The sequence below is a fragment of the Ornithodoros turicata genome, chromosome 4 (assembly GCF_037126465.1).
Source record: "Ornithodoros turicata isolate Travis chromosome 4, ASM3712646v1, whole genome shotgun sequence".
Taxonomy (NCBI): domain Eukaryota; kingdom Metazoa; phylum Arthropoda; class Arachnida; order Ixodida; family Argasidae; genus Ornithodoros; species Ornithodoros turicata.
The window spans coordinates 11,616,107-11,638,031 of NC_088204.1; the positions used below are offsets into that span (position 1 = coordinate 11,616,107).

The 21,925-nt window shown below is 43.8% G+C and overlaps 2 protein-coding genes across 3 annotated transcripts; one reads left to right on the forward strand and one right to left on the reverse strand.

Annotated features, from left to right (window-relative positions):
- Window positions 1-94: 94 nt before the first annotated feature.
- On the forward strand, window positions 95-5,317 carry LOC135391039 (vacuolar protein sorting-associated protein 26B-like). Its single transcript, XM_064621115.1, has 8 exons — window positions 95-254; window positions 864-1,007; window positions 1,089-1,164; window positions 1,226-1,382; window positions 1,643-1,807; window positions 2,775-2,950; window positions 3,359-3,501; window positions 4,435-5,317. The coding sequence occupies exons 1-8, from the start codon at window positions 252-254 to the stop codon at window positions 4,516-4,518; spliced, it is 948 nt and encodes a 315-aa protein (XP_064477185.1). The 5' UTR covers window positions 95-251; the 3' UTR covers window positions 4,519-5,317.
- Window positions 5,318-5,641: 324 nt separating this feature from the next.
- Window positions 5,642-20,738, reverse strand: LOC135391038 (SPRY domain-containing protein 3-like). 2 transcript variants are annotated; one of them, XM_064621113.1, is made up of 11 exons: window positions 20,422-20,738; window positions 20,206-20,283; window positions 19,830-19,972; window positions 17,788-17,985; window positions 15,766-15,931; window positions 14,642-14,827; window positions 13,707-13,856; window positions 13,574-13,631; window positions 11,283-11,345; window positions 11,033-11,223; window positions 5,642-8,006 (listed from the first exon to the last, which is right to left on the reverse strand). In XM_064621113.1, the coding sequence occupies exons 2-11, from the start codon at window positions 20,248-20,250 to the stop codon at window positions 7,872-7,874; spliced, it is 1,335 nt and encodes a 444-aa protein (XP_064477183.1). In that variant the 5' UTR covers window positions 20,251-20,283; window positions 20,422-20,738; the 3' UTR covers window positions 5,642-7,871. The 2 variants fall into 2 exon arrangements, with proteins under 2 accessions (XP_064477183.1, XP_064477184.1); XM_064621114.1 differs by having other exon boundaries at window positions 19,830-20,030.
- Window positions 20,739-21,925: the final 1,187 nt, after the last annotated feature.

The following is a 21,925-nucleotide window of genomic DNA, read 5'->3' on the forward strand; positions in this document are numbered from 1 at the left end:
GCTTATTCAATTTTGAATTGTTTGTTTGACTCCGAGAATTTCGTAGAACGCAGACGAAACACGATCTCCAAAGAACATTCACTATCGCATACAAACGCACCCAACGTCAAGATAATGTATCTAGCAGGGGATACGACGGAATAAACTGCGAATTACCCGCTTACTCATTTATTAACGATAAGGCTAAGCCTCAAGACTATGGTCTGCCATCTTGAGCGAGTGTGGTGTCTGTGAGCTGACTGCGACTCGAAATGGTTTGTATACAACTCCTGTATTTTGTCGAATCAGTAATGTGTAGAATGCGCTGAGCCCTTCGGATTTCACGCCTGCACGTATGTTTCTCCTCCTTTCAAGTGAAACACCATTAAAAGCGCGAATGCGTGTTCCATGAACCGGTGATTACGCCCACCGTGTAGCTAGCTGTGTCACAGCCCTGCGTTAGATGTCAGATTAGTAACTTTGTTGATTGCTACCTCCTTTCTGTAAATTTTCATAGGATAAATAACATCCGTCTAACGCTGTGCGAAATGGCAGGCACAAGCCAAGTTTGAAGACTACACGTACTGATGTTGCTACTCTGTGTACACAAATTAACGTACTGATACTGATCTTCTGGATGACTGTTATAAAGCCATCGACGTATTGGCGACTTTAATTCACTTAAATGTTTACTGCTACATATATCATAATTCAATCTGGGAAATCAGGAAAGATAAAGCTAAGCTGATGCTCGGGTGCGAATGGTAGCTTCATGTTGCATGCTAATATGCCTTGCAGTGCCAGTTGAGTGGTGTGACAAATCGCACGATTTTTACGTCATTTTAACTGTTATTTAGTCATTACTTTTTCCTCTTTTTCTCCAGGCTTTCTTCGGTTTAGGTCAGAGCGCAGAAATCGACATAGTACTAAGTGGGACCGAAAACAGAAAACAAGCAGAAATAAAAACGGAAGATGGGAAAAAAGAGAAGCACTTCTTGTACTACGATGGTGAATCGGTCTTAGGAAAAGTGAGTCGAGATGTGTGTGTGGAATACTTGGGATACATGCTGCACATTGAAATGTAACATTGACATTGATGGCCTTGACAGGTCAATATCTCACTCAGAAAACCAGGCTCAAAACTGGAACATCAAGGCATCAAAATAGAATTTGTTGGTCAGATTGGTGAGTAAGTTGTCCTGAAGTGGTTATGTTGTAACGTGCAGCTCATTTCTTGGTTTTGTAGAGTTGTATTACGACCGTGGAAATCATCACGAGTTTGCTTCCCTGGTGAAAGAACTGGCTCGTCCTGGCGAACTCTTACAGAGCACCAGCTACAGCTTTGAGTTTATAAACGTAGAAAAGCCCTATGAGTCCTACACTGGTTCTAATGTGCGGTTAAGGTAAGTGGATCTATTTGTCCGTTGTTTCCCAACAACCTGCTATGTTTCCCATAACTACATTATTATTATTAGGGTAACATGCGGGGTGATCTGCTACCGTCCGTTTTTCTCAGATCACCCTGAATTCACTGTGTGTACTCAAATACAGTATATACACGTTGGTGTCATTACAATCATTTTTTCTGCACATCTAGTAGGAGACCTACCCTTTGAAACACATTACTGGAGCAGTTATGTAACTTGTGTTTCAATTTTACCAGGTATTTTCTGAGAGTGACAATTGTGCGCCGCCTGACTGACGTCGTGAAGGAGATGGACCTCGTAGTGCACACCTTGTCATGTTATCCTGAAATCAACTCTTCAATCAAGATGGAGGTAGGCATCGAGGACTGCCTCCACATCGAATTTGAATACAACAAATCCAAGTGAGTGGCATGTGGTTTCGGGAGGGTTACGTGAAGGAAAAAAAAACAAAAAACTGGAGAGTGTCGTGACATTAGGGCTCCCCCATTAAGGGGAACTAAGGGGAGAACATTTGCTGAAAAACTGATCTTTTGGTCAAGAAGCTTGTATAGCAGAAATTTTTCTCTACCAAGGTGCACAATTTTTTTTTTACACATGCTGTCGAAATCCTGTCGAAGACCTCTCCTCCGCATTTCTCCTCCCTCGCGTTCCTCCTCTCGTTTCTTTAACTACTAGATGCGTGTTTAGGGTTGCCTCCTTTCGTAGTGAAAAATACCGGCTGAGGGAGAGGAGGCAGAATAGAGGGAAAGGAGGAAAGGCTCGTGGAAAAGGGAAAGTGGGTGAGGGGTGGACGAGCACACACGCATAGAGAGAGAGATAATACGAGGAAACAGGTTCCTGTGTGTGGCTGTATCACTGATGCTAGAAATAACAATGATAATAATAATAAGAATGACTAACTAAGAAAACGACTGGTGACTGCGGAGCTGGGTCTGTGTTCCAGATTTATTCAAGCTGTAGTGGAATGTTGAAGGGAAAATCTCGTAAAAGCCCTTATGAAAGGTCTTGAGCCACAAATACCGGCAAAAGGCTGCCGGTATCACCTTCCTACCGGCAATCGGCAGAGCGCCCAAATAACCGGCCTGGTGGCAACCCTATGCGTGTTCCCGGTGCCTCGTTACGTTGGGATTGCATACGGCTCGCAGAAAGGAGCGTCGACAAATAATTTGCGTTTCCATTCTGGTGCGCGGTGGCGAAACAGTGTACAGGGGTGGCAGGATCAAGTGAGAATAGCGTTGGCTTGCCGAACGTAAAAATTCGTCTGTGTTCTGGAACATCTTTTCTGTCAAAAAATAATAATAATAAAAGAGGGGGGAATAAAATTGTTTGATATAGTTCCTTTAACTGAGCGTGTTTTCCATCTGGTAGATATCACCTGAGAGACGTCATAGTGGGTAAGATCTACTTCCTTCTGGTACGCATCAAGATCAAGCACATGGAGATTGCCATCATAAAGCGAGAAACGACAGGCTCTGGGCCCAACATATTCAACGAAAATGAGACTATCGCCAAGTACGAGATCATGGATGGGGCACCCGTGCGAGGTAGGTCACGTCCTTGTCCTCGCAACACATCGTCCATGAAGAAAAGCCATTAAGACTTTATTTGATCCCGCTTCCAAGCAGTGTTTTATACTATCTATAATTTAAAAAATTAATAAAAACTTCAAATAAGACAAATTGTATTCGTACAAGCCTACCTTTTATGTGTCTTCTTTTAACCAGCATTTTGTATTCTCGAAAGAAAAAAAAATCAAATCAAATAAAAAATCAATAAAAATTCCAAATACACAAAAACAAAAATTGTATATGTACAAGTCTACCTTTTATGCGTCTTCTTTTAACCAGCATTTCGTGAAACATCACCCAGTGTGTTCCCTCTGTTTTCGATCATGTGCCACATCATTGAGTCCGATAATAGACTTTTTATTTTCACTGAAATTTCCTCCGCAGGTGAATCAATTCCAATCCGCCTGTTCCTAGCGGGCTACGACCTTGCACCCACCATGAAGGACATCAACAAGAAGTTTTCGGTGCGGTATTACCTAAACCTCGTGCTTGTTGATGAAGAGGAGAGAAGATATTTCAAGCAGCAGGTACTAATGGCACCCGTTGAAGCGTGCTACTACTACCACCATCCTTCGAAGCAGCCTATGGTTTTGTGAATGTGATCGCAATAGTGAAAGACGCAACGGCAAAAAACAAAGGCAAAAGTTAAGAGCTTGGCATTTGCTTCTCGTATTTGGTATTTTTCCTGTCAGGAAATCAAAACCATGTTGAGCGTCTCCCACACTTTTGTGACAAACAGGTTAGATTCCTCGAGCTTGAAATGGGATGACTGAAAAACATTGCTCAAATCGTAGTCCGAATCTGGGCCACACCGAAAATGCAAACACACAGAAGACTCAAACCAGCAACCGTTTCAAAAGGTCTGAAATGATTGCTGGTTTGTCTTGCGTGTGTTTGTGTTTTCTTTACTACCCGTGTACATACTTTGGCAGTGCTGGTCATTGTGGTCCGAACTAAAATTGTATCACCATGACTAGAGCCTGAAGTTTTCGGGAAATATTTTTTTCTAAATTCGGGGGGTTAAAAATTGGGTAAATAAACATGTGCACTAAATTCATGCGAATTCGGGTGAAAAGACTTCCATTGCGCTAAAATCGGGGAGAAATCGGGCTCAGTTATTCAAACTAACTGTAGCGATTTGGTACAAACGGTGATGTAACTACATTTTCCTGCCAAACAAGTTAAGTTGGTGCATTCCTACAGACATCCCAGAGAGGGCAATTTGCCTGGTAAAAATCGGGGTTTCACCCTAAAGAGGCAACCCTCAATTCGGGGTGCAAATTCGGGGAAGACTCGGGTAAAACCCTAAGGCTTCAGGCTCTAACCATTACCTGTGGCATGTGATACTGGAATTTTATTTCCGATTTTTCTTCTCGGGTTTGTGTTTTGAATTCAAGCTGCATGAGCCTTGCATTGTAGGGAGCCATGCTTCACTCTTTGATGAATGCGTTGCTTTTCAGGAAATTATCTTGTGGAGGAAGAGTGAGAAGAACCTCCGCAAACCAATCCAGCAGCCAGACCAGCCCTTAGAAGGTGCCAAATAGCCCCCGCAGCATCGATAGATGCTTTTTTTTTCTTGTTTTTGCAAGCCAGATCGAGTTTATATTATTATATATATATATGCATTATATGTATACAGGTGTTAAATATAATTTTGTACAGGCTGTTTTAACACATACACATCACAAATGCCATGCAGCTTTGTTTTGTAAACAAAACCCCTTTTGCTGCCTTTTACAATGTTTCTAGACCCTTGTCATCATCTTGTTACAGTAGACACACAAAAATTTGCTGTCCACTCCTCTGTGATCTCTGGATCAGAGCTCAATTGGTGCTTACAATCATTCTCACTTTGAGATATGTATATTTGGTCCGCAGTGGCGCATCCGACATCTGGACCGCTAAAGAGTATTCAATTCTTTTAGGACCAACAGTGACGGTCTCGCAGCATCAAAATTGGGGTACATGGTCGTTTTTTTTTTTTTTTTACTTATGATTTGTTTGCTAGTACCATATCGAGCCGCAGCGGTAGCAATCACTTGACTCTATCCTAATCAGTGCTCAGTTTGTGAACAGCACAGAAACAATAGGTGATACTACCAAAAATTTAGAAGGGAACTAGTCATTAGTTTCAGTGGTGTATTTAATCGTGTCAGGGTCAACGTAAGTCGCGTCAAAAAAAAGGGAAGGAATTAGCCGATGTACATAGTAAACATTCCACAACACCTGCGTGAAAAAAAAGAGATACCCCAATGCAGCTTTGTAAATTTTTGTACATAAGCTTCCCAGAGTGTAGCCCTATCGAGGGGAGGTGTTTCAAATAAACGACCAAGTTTGGTGAAAGATGCTGGTGGTTTCAATTTCTTTAGCACACAGAATGAAGGAAATACTATTGCTGAAGTCCACGTATTCTTAGTCTCGACTTTAAATGACTGACTGACATGAAGACTGGACGTCTCCGCTTTAAATGGTTGTCGTGAAAGGAATAAACACAACCAAGTAACATGAAAACACACATGCAAAAACATGGTGTGTGTGTGGGGGGGGCACAGACAAAAAGCATGTTCGACATTATATCCACAGAGAACGAATGATAACAGTTGCTTTGCTCACAGACTGAACGTCGATGTGCATGCGTGCGAGATAAAGATGTATCAAAAAGGCATATTTCAAAAATTAACAAATTTATTTGCCAACAAACTTTAAATGCTCTGTACAATATCTACCCATTTAGTCTCACGCAGTGACTAGAAAACACTTCACGCCCTTGATGTACGTCTGGCTGTTACACATGAAGCTTTTATAGGTCACAAATTCACTCAAGTTGGAAAGCACAAGGTGTTGGTGTCTCTTTGCAACGAAAACGTTATGTTAGGAATCTATCCTGTTTATGCTCAAAATAGGGCATAGTGTCAGTACTTGCACAGAACTTGGTCTCATCCCATGAAATTAAGGTATTTCACAAAAAGCATGTGTGCTAGAATAAGCGCTTGAACATGCACTGCACAAATTGACGTTTTCCTGAACCATGTTGCATCCTTTGTGTTCCTTGTGCTCCTCCATAAAAAGATTTGAAGTGCTTGTGCTGCCCTCATGTGGTATTGTTAGTTCACACTATCTGTTTTAACATGGTTGCCTATGCGGTTCTAAATCACTTCCTGAAGTGTTCTGGTCGGTTTGCATCAGGAGTGTGATTCAGCAAAAATTTAAACGATACTGGGAGTTAGAGTTACGCTTACATTTTTTATGTTAAGCTGTATGAGTTTTCACTTCAAACATGGATGACCAGAGTAATGTATTAAACACAAGCAATGACTGTAGAAGTATTATGGGAGCTTTGGAGTTCAGAATGATCAAAATCATTATGCGTTTGTTGTTAGCACAATACAATACGCTTCTGGGCAGGGCCGCTGTCAAAAAGTGTAACAAACGCAATACAAGAAGGATCAGCATGGTTTAGAAGTTCCATCATGGACGGGGGGAAATGGAACGCCTGGGGAAACAAATGGTGACATTTGCTTCCCTAGGTGTTGCTCAATACTTCCCTACACCCAATACGTAAGATATTGAATGCTGCTGCGGACACTTCAGAATTTGCATGAATTGCAAAAAAAGTAAGGCTCGTTCTTTTCAAACATGATGGTGCGCGTAGCATTCCTGAGCTCTAAATGTGTTCAAGTGCCAATTTTGAAAATCTATAAGCTCTGTGACAAATAATGTAGCTTAACTGTACGCGAACCCTCATTTGTCAGTCGAAAATATCATATACAATACTAGCCAAGTACTAAACCTAAAGTATGCATAGGAATGAGGAACAAAATCGAGAGTGCTCCTTCTCCCAATGCGTTAACTATTGAATGAATGAAACTAAGAGTTCAAATTTAAAAATGTGTTCTACAAATTGCTTCACACGGATGTTTCTAGAGCATGGATTTTAGAAATTTTGTCAGTGACTTGCAATTTTTGTGCTAAACCTAACCCACCTTCAAAAAAATAAATAAAAAGACAGTGCATTGGTAGCATATCTCAACTATTTAACACACCGGAGTGACGAGACACTTATGAATGACTTGAGGCCTCGATAATCAATAATTTCAATCAATCAATATCGATAATTTCATGCCATCCGTGTTATCACACTTCGTACGTCAACAGTTCTCTACTATACGTGCAATGTCCGACATTGTTTTACCGTCCTCTTTCTTCCTGCACCCCAAACAACAATGAATCTGATGTTTCTGGACGACAATATTCTTGATTCAAGCATCTGGGGCTACTCAGACACGCTGTTTGCCCTCGTATAACTGCAGCACGCAAAAAACAAAATCTCGCTGCAGTACGGAGGGTATACGACGCTCTAGAAGAACTACGCAAGGGGAAGAAGTAAAGTATGCCGAACATTATGCACAGTTTCGTCCTACAATTTCAAATGCAGTTGTAATTTTCGTTACTAGCGAAAAAATGTAGCCTAGTGTGGAAAATATAGTGCATCAAACGGGCCCTCACGACCCAGTGGGCTTTTCTTTCTTTTTTTTTTGGCACCCTACTCTGTTATAAAGAAACCCAGTTGTTCCAGGAACAGCAGGTATGCTCCGGAACACCTGCGGGGTATGGAGTAAAGAGTCTACGACGATTTCCAAGGTCACACGTTGGACTAATCGAAGAGCACGACGAAGATCCACTTGTGCGTTCTACGCAAACAAAGCCTCGCTGTCCGATGCACAATAAAAATATTTTCTTCCGACCTCTTCAGCATAAAACATGGCAGCAGCAGCAGCAGCAACTAGCAACATCTTTCAGCAACGAAGTTCTCGTCAAGAACATATCACCAGCGTTGTCGACGATAGCAATCGTGTCCCTTTGCACAATAAGCGAGCTTGATCATCACTCCGGATATTTACCCGGTGAGAGGGTGCAGGTCAACACGCACCTTCTCGCGACAGCTGAGCATTCCCACAGTGGGGTACAGCCCTCCACGGGGCAAAGGCACTTCGCGCTTCCCAATGGTGGTACCATTACGTGTGAAGAAGACCTGCGGAACGAGAGGTGGTACAGGGTCATCAGTGCTACTAGTGAGCATCATGTGCACGATTATGGCTCACATAAAATCACTAGGGGTGTGCGAATCCGAATATTTCAAGTCGAATCGAGTATCGAATCGAATGGAGGAAAAAATTCCGAATACCGAATCGAATATCGAATATTCGTGCAAAATTTACAATATGTGACTTTCGCACTAAAAGTTTCCCATGGATTTAGCCCATGGATTTAGTGTAATTTTTCTGGCATTAACTGTCACAAGAGAGACGTGCAATTCTTTCGCTAAAAGCCCCTACTCTTTAATTTTACATGAGACTGCTTCCTGCTTTTCAGGTGAGCCCACACTTACTGGAGTACTGGAGTGGTTACCTTCATTTCAAAATTTTATGTCAGGCAGTAGCATGTTATACGAATGGGGCTGTAATTGTTTCAGACAACCACAGGCCATTTGTGAAACAAACGAATTGGCATCCTGCCTCAGCTTTGCCATGAATACCCTGTAGTTTCTTTCCACTCGCCCTAGGAAGTTGCACTACTGAAATTTTAGACGTAAAGGACATCTTTAGGAAACCCTTCTTGTTCGTGGGCTGTAGTCATTATTCGAGAGTCCTAACTTTTTAAAGGCAACCTCACAGACATCAAATCAAAGTCCCTCGTCGGCACCGCTAAACTGCATGTGGGAGAGGCGCCGCCCCTTCCACAGGTGATGTCTACAAAACTAACTTTGGATAACGTTATCTTAAACTAAACACTGTCCCGCCTGTGTTGGTCCTGCCGCAAGGGAAATTTCACGGAAGCATCAGGTGAAGCCCACTTTCGGGTTGTGTCGTTCATATTCGTGGAATAGTCGAATATTCGAAAAATCGAGTATTGGATATTCGATTCGCGAATCAAATAGTTCGAGCGTTTGATATTCGATTCGAATTCGAGAACTCGAATATTCACACGCCCCTAAAAATCACCCAAGGAATTCTCTTCTTGAAAGATGTGCATTCTGAAAAGGCTGTTCTTGTGGAGCCCCCGAACTCTCATTGGGTGCGAATGGTGTTTGTCTCAAAAGTAGGGATGGGTCAATCCGCGAATCTTAGGCAGGGATGTGGGAATCCGATTCCCGGTGCCCAAAACCGCGAATCAAATCTTTCGAATCCACTAACATGTTTGTTTGTTTATTTTTAAAACTGGCGCCTCTGAGTACACCGAAAGCCATTTTGGCCGGCAGATGATGTCTTGTTTGCTTGTTTGTTTGCATTGCTCAGGACTGAAATAGTTGAAGCAGGATCTCTTATTGGAAGTTTAAAAACAACATGGTTTTGTTTTTGATTGCTTCTTTGTTTTACATTCAGACTCGAGAGTTTATGTATTTCCTGTGGTCGATGAACGACACGTTAAATAAATTACATATAGCCAAGAAGTACTATATGGGTATGTTTCCGCCTGAAAGTGAACTATTACTTACTATTACTATTACTTATTATCAAACTCTGGTTCAAAACACTTTTCAGTAGAACTGTTTTTCCCCTGGCTTTTTGAAACTTTTTTTTTAAGGAAAGGATTCTAAAGATTCGTATAATCCGTATGATTCGCAGAACCTTCCTTGGAGTTGGATTCAGGTAATTCTGGATTTGTCCCATCTCTAGTCAATAGTCTACGTTTTCATCATGACTATCACGTAAAAGCATAACGAATGGATACACAATCAGCAGCAGCTCTCTGTGATCGCAGTACCTCTGTGAGCCTGCCTTTCCAAAATGACCCCTTAAAGTAAACACACCACTCGTGTTCAATGTGCGACATCAACAGGCACCGTTCACAAACGCAATGTCTTACACGGCTCCAGTGTGCCACTGATAGCAATGGGTGTGCTCTGGAGAAAGTGGCACTAACAGACACCACCAGGGGCCCCCGGCAAAATGCTCTAAACATGCTTCACCCATAACGCTAGCCATTTCCACTCATATGTTCGCATGTCAGGGTGCATGGGGAACATTTCTTTGTGCTTGTTGTCCACTGACGCAGAAATACGGAAGAACCTCTTTATAGTGAAGTAGGTCAGACTGCTACAAAACTTCGCTACATAAGTACCTTCACTAGATCAGTTCCAAGGCTGGGGCTTCACAACGTGAGACTGTAAATTTACGTCACTACATAGAGGTTCTAGACTGTATCACTGTACCGGTAGTGGATTAAAAGTTGCCATCTCAAAGACCATGCACAACACACGCTTATGTGAACACCATGCAGCTCTTATATTAGACCTGCACTTCAACTTCATTCATTCATTCAGGTTCATCGCAGGCATCTACTTACATGTTAGCTCATTCATCTATATGGTGAACTACAATTCCCAGTCAAAACTTTGCTCTGTCAATCTGTGCACTTGCTGAAGGCAGAGTGATTTTTCAACCTTTCATGAGGCTACGTGCAGGTAAATCCTGTCGGTACAAAGTTTTACGCACATCGTGAGCACAGTCGCCTACCGATTTTTCGGACCCCGATGTTTTGGACATCTCGATTGTTCGGACTCGTTCGTGGAACCACCACAGCATAGACAACGATTCTTCGTTTTCCATTCCTCTCAGTAGAAGAGGTCTGTCGTAACTCTTTTGCATCTTCGTTTTTGGCCGACGGCACGATTCAAAAGGCCTAGCACTCCTGTCCGCCCGCGAGTCTCGCGACGGTGCTGTAAAGCGAGCTTCACCTAAAACATGCAGGCATTAGGTGAAGTCGACTCGCAGAATGGTGTTGATGGCTGTGCCTCAGTCAGTGTACAGCGGGTGATGAAAGCGGCTTAGGGAAATAGAAGCTGATGTTATCAGGCAGAGCTGGAAGTCCGTTAGGAAAGAACTGACAGATTTTTCCAGCCTACTAGTGCTTAGCAAAATTGACTTTGAAGCGATGTTCGTTTTTTCAGACTGCTCGATTATTCGGACTTTTCCGCGATTCCCGCAGAGGCTGAAAAATCGGACGGCGACTGTACCTCAACATGACCAATTAAATCCTCAGCGCAGAAGAACCTACCTGCACCAGGACACCCGATTCTTCATCCTCGTCGTCTTCGTCATTGTCTGCATGCCACCAGTTGTCAGAATCGCTGTCATCGTCGTCCAAATCGTTGCACAAAGAAGAGCGTGGGCTGCTGCCGCAGCTGTCTCTTCTGGGCTCCTCCACGTAGTCACGTGGAAACAGGATTCCACATCCCATCACGTCACCTAACACGTGCAAGTTTGCCCACGTGACTCAGTTGAGTTCCAAAGAAGCTGTACCTTACCTTTCTCGCATCTGGGACCAAAGGGAGAGCCCACACCACTGCCTTCAAAAATTTTACCATCATCTGCAAAAACAAAGATCCAAGAGATGCAAGAGATAGCGTATACAAATACAGCAGACACTTGCTAATTCAAATTGCAAGGGACCACAGATTCGAGTTTGAATTTGTTTCAATTACCGGATGTTTAAATTACCAGAAATTCACTACTGCTACTTCCTGGAGCGATATTGTACAGTAAAACCCGCGGATAACGATATCCCTCGTAAAATGATGGTTCATGATTTTACCGTCAAAATATACATTGTTTCTATGGGGAAACGACCCGCGTACAGCGATGGAGACCGCGGTTCCGAGTATCGAGTATGCGCGTAACCTCGCGGCGTCGATGATACGAATCTCACGGGGTAGCGGAAAAGATTCGTAACACCCAAAATTCGTATTAAAAGAATTAAACCAAAATAAAAATTGTGGCAAGAAAATATCGAATTTTCCAATACTGTCTGTGAAAGAGGCCGGTGGTAACGCGTTTGTGTCTTGGTATTTGGCCAATACTGCTCAAATTCGCGCGCTGACTCAAAAGGCCCAGCACGTTCTTTCCACCCGCGCGTCGCGCGACAGTGTTCTAAAGCGAGCTTCTCCTAAAGCACGCAGGCGTTAGGTGAAGCCGACTTGCGGAATGGTGACGTGTAATCTTGCCAGAAGTTGTCCTGATATGTTCCCTGGCTCCCTCCACGCGTTCTGATCGCTGTTCTCACAAACCAGTGCGGTGTCACACAGCTTCGTGTTTTTTTTAGCATCCATTTTATTTTTCTTTTACTACACGCGGGGTGGCGCGCGACTTTTCGGGGACGCGCTATTTAGGTCAACCCTCGTCTAACGATGTACCCCGTATAACGATGGAATTCGCGATTACCGTCAATATCGTTATATGCGGGTTTCACTGGCAATACGGGCAAAAGCGCCGCAGTCACCTTCATTAGTTCCCAGTTTGACGGATGCGCTGGGATATGGCAAGTCATCGATATCCCAAACACGTGGAGGGAACATATCAGGACAACCTCTGCCAACATTAGGAGTCGCCATTCCGCAAGTTGGCTTCACCTAACGCCGGCGTGCTTTAGAAGAAGAACAGTCACTGCCTATTTTCTTCCCTCAATTTTTATATGTATTTTGTTTCCTTAACCTTCGCACTGCGTCATGCGCACGTGGTGAGCTGACCACTGCTCGGGACGCTCGCGGGCTGGGCGAACCGCGTCTGAAATATCGAGCGATGGAGCAGTACGGCATCCGAAATTTTGGACGTTGTTAATACCAGTGATGGCCAGTAGCTAACTACATGTAGTTAAACTACTACCTGATTGTAGTTAAAAAGTAGTTATCAACTACTTGCAGAAGTGTAGTGGCAACTACTAGTCAAACTACTATTTCGAGTAGCTGACTACAGTAGTATAGTAGTTAGGTTACTGCAGGCGCCAGCTACTTCCGATTTTGCCGCAAGCTTTACGGCATGATTGTGCTTCCGACCTTTACCTTGAGCTACTTGTTTGATGAGAATGGAGGTGCAGAGCAATTGTGCCGTGCATGTGTACTAAACCTTCGCTTTTATCGCTGCTTGTGATTCATATTTAGGTGTCCAAGAACACTATAGAATGGGATTGGTGATGATGGACAACGTTAAGTAGTTATAGATGTAATTAAAATAGACTGCAGTAGTTAAAGAAGTAGTTTTAACTACCTCCCCTGGAAAGCAGTTGATCTACTAGTTAAACTACTCCATCGCGAAGTAGTTAGTAGTTATAGTTAAACTACTGTAGAAATAGTTAGTGGCCATCACTGGTTAATACATTAACTCTATGGGGCCAGTGGCTGTTCCGCGAACGCGTCCGAATAATTGAGCATGTCCGAAAAATCGGTCGGTGACTGTATATGAATACAGCCTGAAGTTTTAGGGTTTAACCCGATTTTTCCCCGAATTGGAGGTTGCCTCTTTAGGGTGAAACCCGATTTTTACCATGCAAATTGCCCTCACTAAGACATCTGTAGGAATGCATACTAACTTGTTTGGCAGCAAATGCAGTTACATCACCGTCTGTACCAAACCAGTACAGTTAGTTTGAGCAACTGAGCCCGATTTCTCCCCGAATTTAGAATACTGTAAGTTTTTTCACCCAAATTCACATGAATTTAGAGCACATGTTCATTTACCCGATTTTTACCCCTCGAATCTAGAAAAAAATATTTCCCGAAAACTTCAGGCTCTATATATGAACTGTCCCAATGCGGAGACCTACCCGCATGGTATGCAACCGAGCCTTCGTTCCAGCCTGGATGGCGATGCTGGGGATAATTCTGCAATTATACAAGTTTCACACATTTCCACATTGAAAATGACAACCTCTCATGAAACCACAGAGTCCCACTCACCCTTGTTGCCACACCAATGGCGATGTAACAGTTCTCCCCAGGATCGAGAATCTCAATTTCAAAATAGTGAGACGTAGTATCGAGAGGATGCTTCGCCTGAGCCTGCCCGACGTCGTCCATGTTTACGCCTTTCCCGGTGTATTCCAGAATCTGCACGTAGAGCGTGTGCAATGATGTTGCACAGGACGGTCGGGGATTGTAGCCCAGTTTAGGCATCGTGCAAGCTTGCAGTACTACAAGTAGGGCCTGACTTTTTAGGGTTAAACCCGTATCCGCCCGATATTTACCCCCTGAACGAAATCTGTAAAATTCGGGTTTAACCCGAATCTACCCGAAAACATCCGGGTCGCGTGGCACACTAGTAAGCGCGCATTAAAATAAAGTTTTATAACATTGCTAAACATTAGTTCCATGTTAAGACAAATTTTTATTAAACAAAAAAAAAAAAAGTCACCCAAATACACCCGAATTCCTGACGACAGAATATGCCATAATGGGATTTAACCCGAATTTTAAAATGAAATATATCACCCGATATTTACCCCCTGAATTTGGCCAAAAATAAACCCCGAAAAAGTCAGGCCCTAACTACAAGCAATCTACATGCACACCGATTTTTGCTTCAGTCTTTTTTTTTTCTATTGTTTGGATTTGAACGGAAATCGGCTGCATCTTCGGGCGTCGTGCCAAATGCCTTTAAATGCCATAGCCTTATAGAACCACTGTTGCCTGTGGAAGTCTTTCGATGGAAAGTTGCTAATCCCGGTATGCTACAAAAAGCCACCGAGTACATCGCAAATTTGCTAAATTTAGGGGCAAACTCCCCAAAACGGCAACACTGACCAAGTTCGTCCAAAGTCTGGATTGTCCGAGGTACGCCCGAGGGAGCGTACCCTAGTACACTACGCGACAAGCTGAATGGGAGCGTGACTTACAGGCCCATTGAGGCGGATGTCGCGCAGCCTGAGCCATTCGTCCTCGTGGCTATCGACGCACATTAAAACGTCCTCCGAAGAGGTGGCGTGTGGCAGTCCCGCTAGGCGCACCGCCTGGCCCGGGGAGCCCAGTCCAACTGCCGGGAGGAGACCACCTCCCCCCACCAATACAGAACGCCGTCCCACCTGCGACATAGAGGAGCATGCCTCAGAGGTACGGTACATGAGTTGGCAAGCAGGCATGAAAACCACTTCTATAGAAACACCATTCAATGTTTAAGGTTTGGAACTAGGAGCAAAACACGAGGACGGGAGAACCACACAGATCCTGAGCTCCTGGTCAATGGTTGTACAAACAATTCAATTGAATTCAAACGTACAATTTGTACAAATGTGTGTACAAACACACACACACAACAGTTGTACCAGGTCCCCCAAACTCACCTCGGAAAAGTGTGCAACGAAGAAGGCCGCCACTAGATACCCCACTGTTGCCGTTCCGGATCACTTCAGCGCGCTAAGTTTAGCGGAAAAATGTTTTTGTTGTTTCTGCGAATGAATCTAGTTTTTATATGTTCAAATAAAATGCGTATAACAACTTTCTGTGTCGTGTTTCACTTTTTGGTCCTGTTTTTAAACGTGTTGAGCGATCGGAAGGATCTAGTGCACGGACGCGTGCATCACATAGCGTACCTGTTGTACCAGGCACAGTCGTCCATTTCCCCTTCGGTGACTTGGCCTGACTTGGATTGTGCTTCAACTGGATCTTTAGCGCACTACAATCAAACGCAAACCAACGTCTGGTAACAATGGGGTATCTAAGGGCAGCCTCCGGCATTGCACGCATCGGGATAGGAACAAATACACGGGAAAATGGCGACCTTGGGGGACCTGAGTTGTACGTGAATCCCATTCCCTTCTGTCAAGGTAATGGCATCTTCCATTCAGCAAGGATACATTTTTTTCCGCTCAACTTCCCCTTTAAATCAGCCTAGAACTGACCACCACAAGTGACACGTGGAACGAGACCACACAACGCTGCTCAACAATTACTATCACACAAAGATTCTACACATGCTGGAAATTTGTGCGCATTACTTTTGAGAAGCGGAAAGAAGACTCACAGGTTTCCCGTTATGCGTGAAGAAGACTGGCAAGATTGTGCGATGATTGTCAACCCTGGTTGCCTCGCGGAAGAGCACCCGCACGCCCACCTGGTCCCCCACAGCACATTGATTTCCGACACCACCCCCGGGGTCGATGCCTCCACGGGGATCCCCGAGACATAGCCTAGAAATACGCTCATATTAGGCAATCGTTGTCTGACAACGGGTCGCAAGAGCTTTGATTTGGTTCCTGCCTGTCACTTTAAAGTCATCAGCGAGAAATGCATTATATATTGGCGTTTGTTGCATAGAGGCTCAACTATAGACCATTTTACTGTTTACAAACAAGAAGCGTCATCTGCGTGTGGGCAAAACACACTGAATGCAGCACGCGAATGCTTTCCGCAGGTGCAACATCGGCCGTGTTGCGTTGCTACACCGCTCTCGACTGTCTCCGTCCACAATAGCGGAATAACTTAGAGCTGTGAAAGAATCAGACAGGTGGCGCTACAAGACAAAGTTGTTTATGAATGGTATACAACGTGACAATCGCTTTGCGCTGTGCATCAACAACTGGACAGCCCAGCCGCAAAACATATTGCCAATCACAATGACAATGTAGTTTATCTAATATTTTCGCCTTGCCAGTTCACTGCGGATACTGCGCAAGCGTACGAGTCACTAGAAGCATACAATTATTTCACCTTAAACGAGTTGTTTGATCGAGGCGTTTCTGAAGGCAGGGTTAATTTGCTACCATGCACAGATTCGTGTTAGTGTCTTTTTTTTATTTTGTTTTGTACACAAGTATCGTGAGGGAATGTCACAAAGGTGATGTCAGCTAATCTTTCAGTGTGACTGCAGCAACCAAACGAATTAGTCGTCCTTTCCCCATGGGGTTGTGTACTCGAAAGACACAGGGCTCTGCCAACACCACCTAGGTACAGAAGGCCTGCTTATTGCCTCCTCTCCCTCCTTCGCTATGTGGACATATACAGTCAGAATTCGTCTGCCACTGCAATTCGCCGTTCTGCGAATTCAAAAACCCGCAAATGATTGCAGCTCACCTGAAACCTGCAGAGCTGAATATCCAAACAAAAAGTGCAACACGCTTTCCAGAAAATCAGTTTTGAAAAACACTGGGGCCCTTTTGTGCTTTATTTTCAAGTTTTTCCCATTTAGTACGCGGGGACGTTCAATCACCGCTAGCAGACGACGGTGGTTTTACTTCGTGGCCACGACCCGTGAAAGCACATTCGTGATTGGCTGCCGCCGTTGAAAATACGATCCTGATTGGCTGATGGTGATTCATATTTAGGTGTCCAAGAACACTACAAGGGATTGGCTTTTATGGACAACGTTAAGTAGTTATAGATGTAGATACAATACAGTAAATATATACAGTAAAAATATATATATAAAAAATGTATAAAAATATACAAAAAATGTATACAGTAAAATACAGATAAAATTGCAGTAGTTAAAGAAGTAGTTTTATTCCACTATTCCACTGAAAAGTAGTTGAAGTACTAGTTAAACTACTCCATTGCAAAGTAGTTCGTAGTTATAGTTAAGCTACTGTAGAAGTAGTTAGTGGCCATCACTGATGAGCAGTTTCATTATTAGGGCCTGACTTTTTCGTGTCATATTTCCTAGCCAAATCAGGGGGTAAATATCGAATTATATTTTGCTTCAATAATTAGGGTGTGATTCGGCTGAACTAAACATGATTCAACCCTATTCTGGTTGAATTGGATCGGGCTTAAATCTTTGGCTTACTCGGCATAATACGCGACACACCAGAGCACATTCATGCACTTACAATACAGTTCCAAAGTTTTGTGTTAGTTACGATGACTTCTGATCCCCTGGTCCAGTTGTTTTCGGGGAAATACCGCGTTAAACCCTGTTTTTTTTTCCTCCGATTTGAATCAGGAAGTAAATATCTGGCATAATCGGGTATAGCCCTACAAAGTCAAGCCCTATTCATTACGTACAAAATCTGTAACTATACTTATATATAGAGAACGTGGCACTTGCCTTCCTTTTGAGACATAGCAGGCCGTGGCAAAGATTGTTGGACTGCGCGGAGAGGATGAACCGAGGACCAGACCAACCACAAGATCCCCAGAGGCTCCAAGGGACAGGAGCTCAACGTCAAAGGCACACCTTTCAGGACTCATAGCTTCGGAGACTACGTACAAGCCAGGACGACCAGCTTCCAGAGCACCCGTATACCTGTCCGATAACACATAAACATGGGTACGGTTATAGCAATGTGACAACCACCTACAATATTCAAAAGAATGCCAAGGCATGCGAGACATGACCCACAAGTGTCTCAAATTCTGCACGACAGAATGTAGTGAGCAAGTCATTACCAGTGATGGCCAGTAACTACTTCTACAGTAGTTTAACTATAACTACTTCGTGATGGAGTAGTTTAATGTAAAACCCCGAGACTAGTTTAACTAGTTTAACTAGTAGTTCAACTACTTCTCAGGGGAGGTAGTTAAAACTACTACTTTAACTACTGCAGTGTATTTAACTACATCTCTAACTACTTAAGGTTGTCCATCGACACCAATCCCATTCTATACTGTTCTTGGACACCTAAATATGAACCACAAGCAGTGATAAAAGTGAAGATTTAGTACACATGCACGGCACAATTGCTCTGCACCTCTGTTCTCATCAAACAATCAAGGTATCAAGGTAATCAATCATCAATGAAGGGAAGCACAATCGTGCCGTAAAGCTTGCGGCAAAATCGGAAGTAGTTGGCGCCTGCAGTAACCTAACTACTGTAGTTAACTACGCGAGATAGTAGTTTAACTAGTAGTTGCACACTACATTTCGGCAAGTAGTTGACAACTACTTTTTAACTACAATCAGGTAGTTTAACTACATGTAGTTAACTACTGGCCATCACTGGTCATTACTGTGGTTGGGGATTAAACTTTCCATGTTTCTATATCGTGTATGTGGTCCACAAGCTTAAAATGGATAATGGAGTGGTGACCGGTGAAGAAGTGAAAACTTTTGAACTAAATTCTCGAATCAAATCGGCTTATCTCCAAGATGACGAGGCGGTGACAGGAAGGATTCCTAGTTCTTATTCGGCTAAAAGAAACAGATTGCTTTAGTTTAGCAAAAAAAGTAAATTTGCTGGTACGGTGTTAGTTCAGTATTGTTTTCCCAAAGTCTGTATGTCCCTATACTTATTCCGCTTCCCACACATTACTTCGAATGAGAAAGAGACGAGTGGTTATGGCCAGTGGCGTAGCCACGGGGGGGCTAGGGGGGGCTCGAGCCCCCCCTACCTGCCACGGACCGACCCACACAAATCGTGCAAATCCGAGAACATAATATGTGTGTGTGTGGGGGGGGGGGGGGACTAGTGCAACGATCGCGAAAGTTCTTGCAGTTCATGGCGTCTATCTAAGAAGCACTCTTGAATGGTTTTCAAAGTATGAGCTTTTCAAAATACTTCCAATCTCGTGACACCACCTCATTGGTCATGACAGCCTATACATGTAATCGTACTGTGAACGTCTAAATCAACTATTTTCGTTCCTTTTTTTAATCCTCAGTTTGCAGTGTGCACAAGTATGTGTATGTTGTCGACACAGGATCAGCGGGGGGGGGGGGGGGGGGGGGGGGAGTTTTCGTATCGAGCCCCCCCTACCTTGGAGGTCTGGCTACGCCACTGGTTATGGCATTGCAAATTGCAAGTGTATGACATTGGGAGTGATATTTTCCATTTTTTCTCATCAAATAGCCTTCTACCAACTGATATGCCATATCTTGAGTACTATTACAAGCGTACACACCTAAAGCATATCTCATGCCATGCAGTGCAGCACTCAGATCACACTGATGTGAAAATTCAAAATGTTGAGACAAACATATGAAAGGATCATCACAACACATGTATGACAGGAAGAACAGCTAAGAAAAAAAAAAAAAAAGAGAGATGAGAAGAAATGTGGAAAGAAGAGGCAGGTCATAGCGAGACTTTTCGAGACTGATTTCACGTTTGTCCCCGTGCTATCGTCTACTTGTCTGAATGAACCACCTACCGAATGACGTCGCCATCTACAGCAATCCCTTCTTGAAGCATTTTTCGAAGGTCTGACATGGGCAGCTCTTGAGCATCCCTCCGGTGCCATCTGGCCAACTGGCGTTGAAGAAGCCCATCCATCTTTACCAGGAAGTTTAACAGCTGACCAGAAATCAGATGTTGGGGTGACATTTACATCCTAACACCTCAAGCAGGGGAGCTATAAATCGGGTATGAACAAAATAAGGTGCTCGTCAAATACACGGTGGATGTCAGGCTCAATGCTCAGGTTCATGTGCTCTCATTCAGTCAAACATGACTCACATTAGATGGCGAAATGCCAAAGAAAACATTCAAAGACAACACGACGACACGGTGAGGTGAAGCAGTCTTACCTTCTTCAGCAGGACTAAAATAACTGGCGAGTCAAGTCTTGGCATCAATCTGACATGTGGTTTAGAGAACCAACAGAGCTGCAATGATGATTTCCGATTTTGAGAAACAATTTGCAAGAATATCGTTCACATATTTGACATGCTATAAGTCTTAAGGGTGCATGCTGACCCACCATCCTATCACATTAATGATATCACGACCAGCTTAATACTTACGAGCGGTGTGTATAATCCAGACGTCTACGGCTGGCGACAACTATGCAGAACACTCGCGAAAACGCAATGATGAAATTGCAGGTGCTAGAAATGAAAGGGATCCCATGAGAACACCCGTGCCAACTATGCGCAAAAAATTAGCGCTGCTGACAGACAGAATCTGTTTCGAAATCCAAGTGTCTTGAATGTGTTCTGTATACCGCAAGAAAACACACGCTAACGCAGTACTCTGTACTTTACATTACCAACCAACGACTGGCAGCCATATGTAGTGCGTGCACGTCCGCCAGCAGTGCCAGCAATCGGCAGCGGATGAATTTGTAAACTAATGTCTAATGTGACGTCACTCACTACGAATGACTCTACCGCTCTACCGCCACGACCGCCCGCCACCCTCCGCTTTGAGCCGTCCGACGTCGCCAGCGTCGCCTGGTACGAAATTTACCGCGAGTTTTGAACACATTGCATGCCAGTCCGTAAACGCGAAAAAAAAAAAAAAAAAAGAAGACTAAAAAGAAGTGCAAATAGCCACGTATTAACTTAACAACACTCCCTCCACTGCTTGAATCTTGTCAGAGTAGTGTCGGTAGTGTATTGCAACACCGGGGCATCGTGCCGGATTTTCATCTGCGAGTGTGATGTATGGCAATCGTACCTGCTGCGTTTTCAAGTTTTTTTGGCAGGCATACATGTGTGTGTGTATATAAAGGGGGATCGTAAACAGTAATTATAAGCGTGAATGAAATGGCGGAATCATGGAAATGCCTCCCCCCTCCCCCCCCCCCCCCAAAAAAAGTAAAGGAAAGAAAATCCGGGGAAAATCCCTTGCAAAAACACAAACGTGACGCGCTCCCGGCATGCAGCCAATGTGTTATTTGAACTCTGAGTTTAAACATCTAGTTCAGTGGTACTTACAGTACACTTCTGCACATTTCCAAGTTATGAGTGCTCCTTGTTTCTCCTTGTTAGTATCCATAAACAAGCCAGTCATATATTCAAACCAACTCCAAGTGGCACACACACTTTTATCTGCAGTACTTCCCATTAGTGTGACAGATCTGTACAAGGCTGCCCCTTCAGTATTAAAATATGCTAACAAATTCAACAAGCTACTCATTTTCCAATTGCCGATCGTATCTACAATCAATTTCGACATGTCGCTATGGTTGTGTTGCTTATTCAACTCATAAGTCGGAGTCGTGCCGTCTGAATGTCATCGTATGTCACAGACTCCGGCGACTCGCATGGAGAATAGAGTCGCAGGGAGTCGACTCTGGAGCACCTCTAGTGTTGATCCCTCGAATTTTAGAACAGATCGAAGCAATGGAATGAACACTGCTTTTTCCACTGATACAGTCGCGAGTGTGTGTTTCATCACACGAGAACTATGAGCAGAGCCGTAGCGATAGGGGGGGGTGGGCCAAGAGGGGCAGCCGCCCTGACCAGAGAGGGTGCCGAACAGCAGGCTATGGCAGGTTGCTTGGACAGCATACAGCGGGAACGA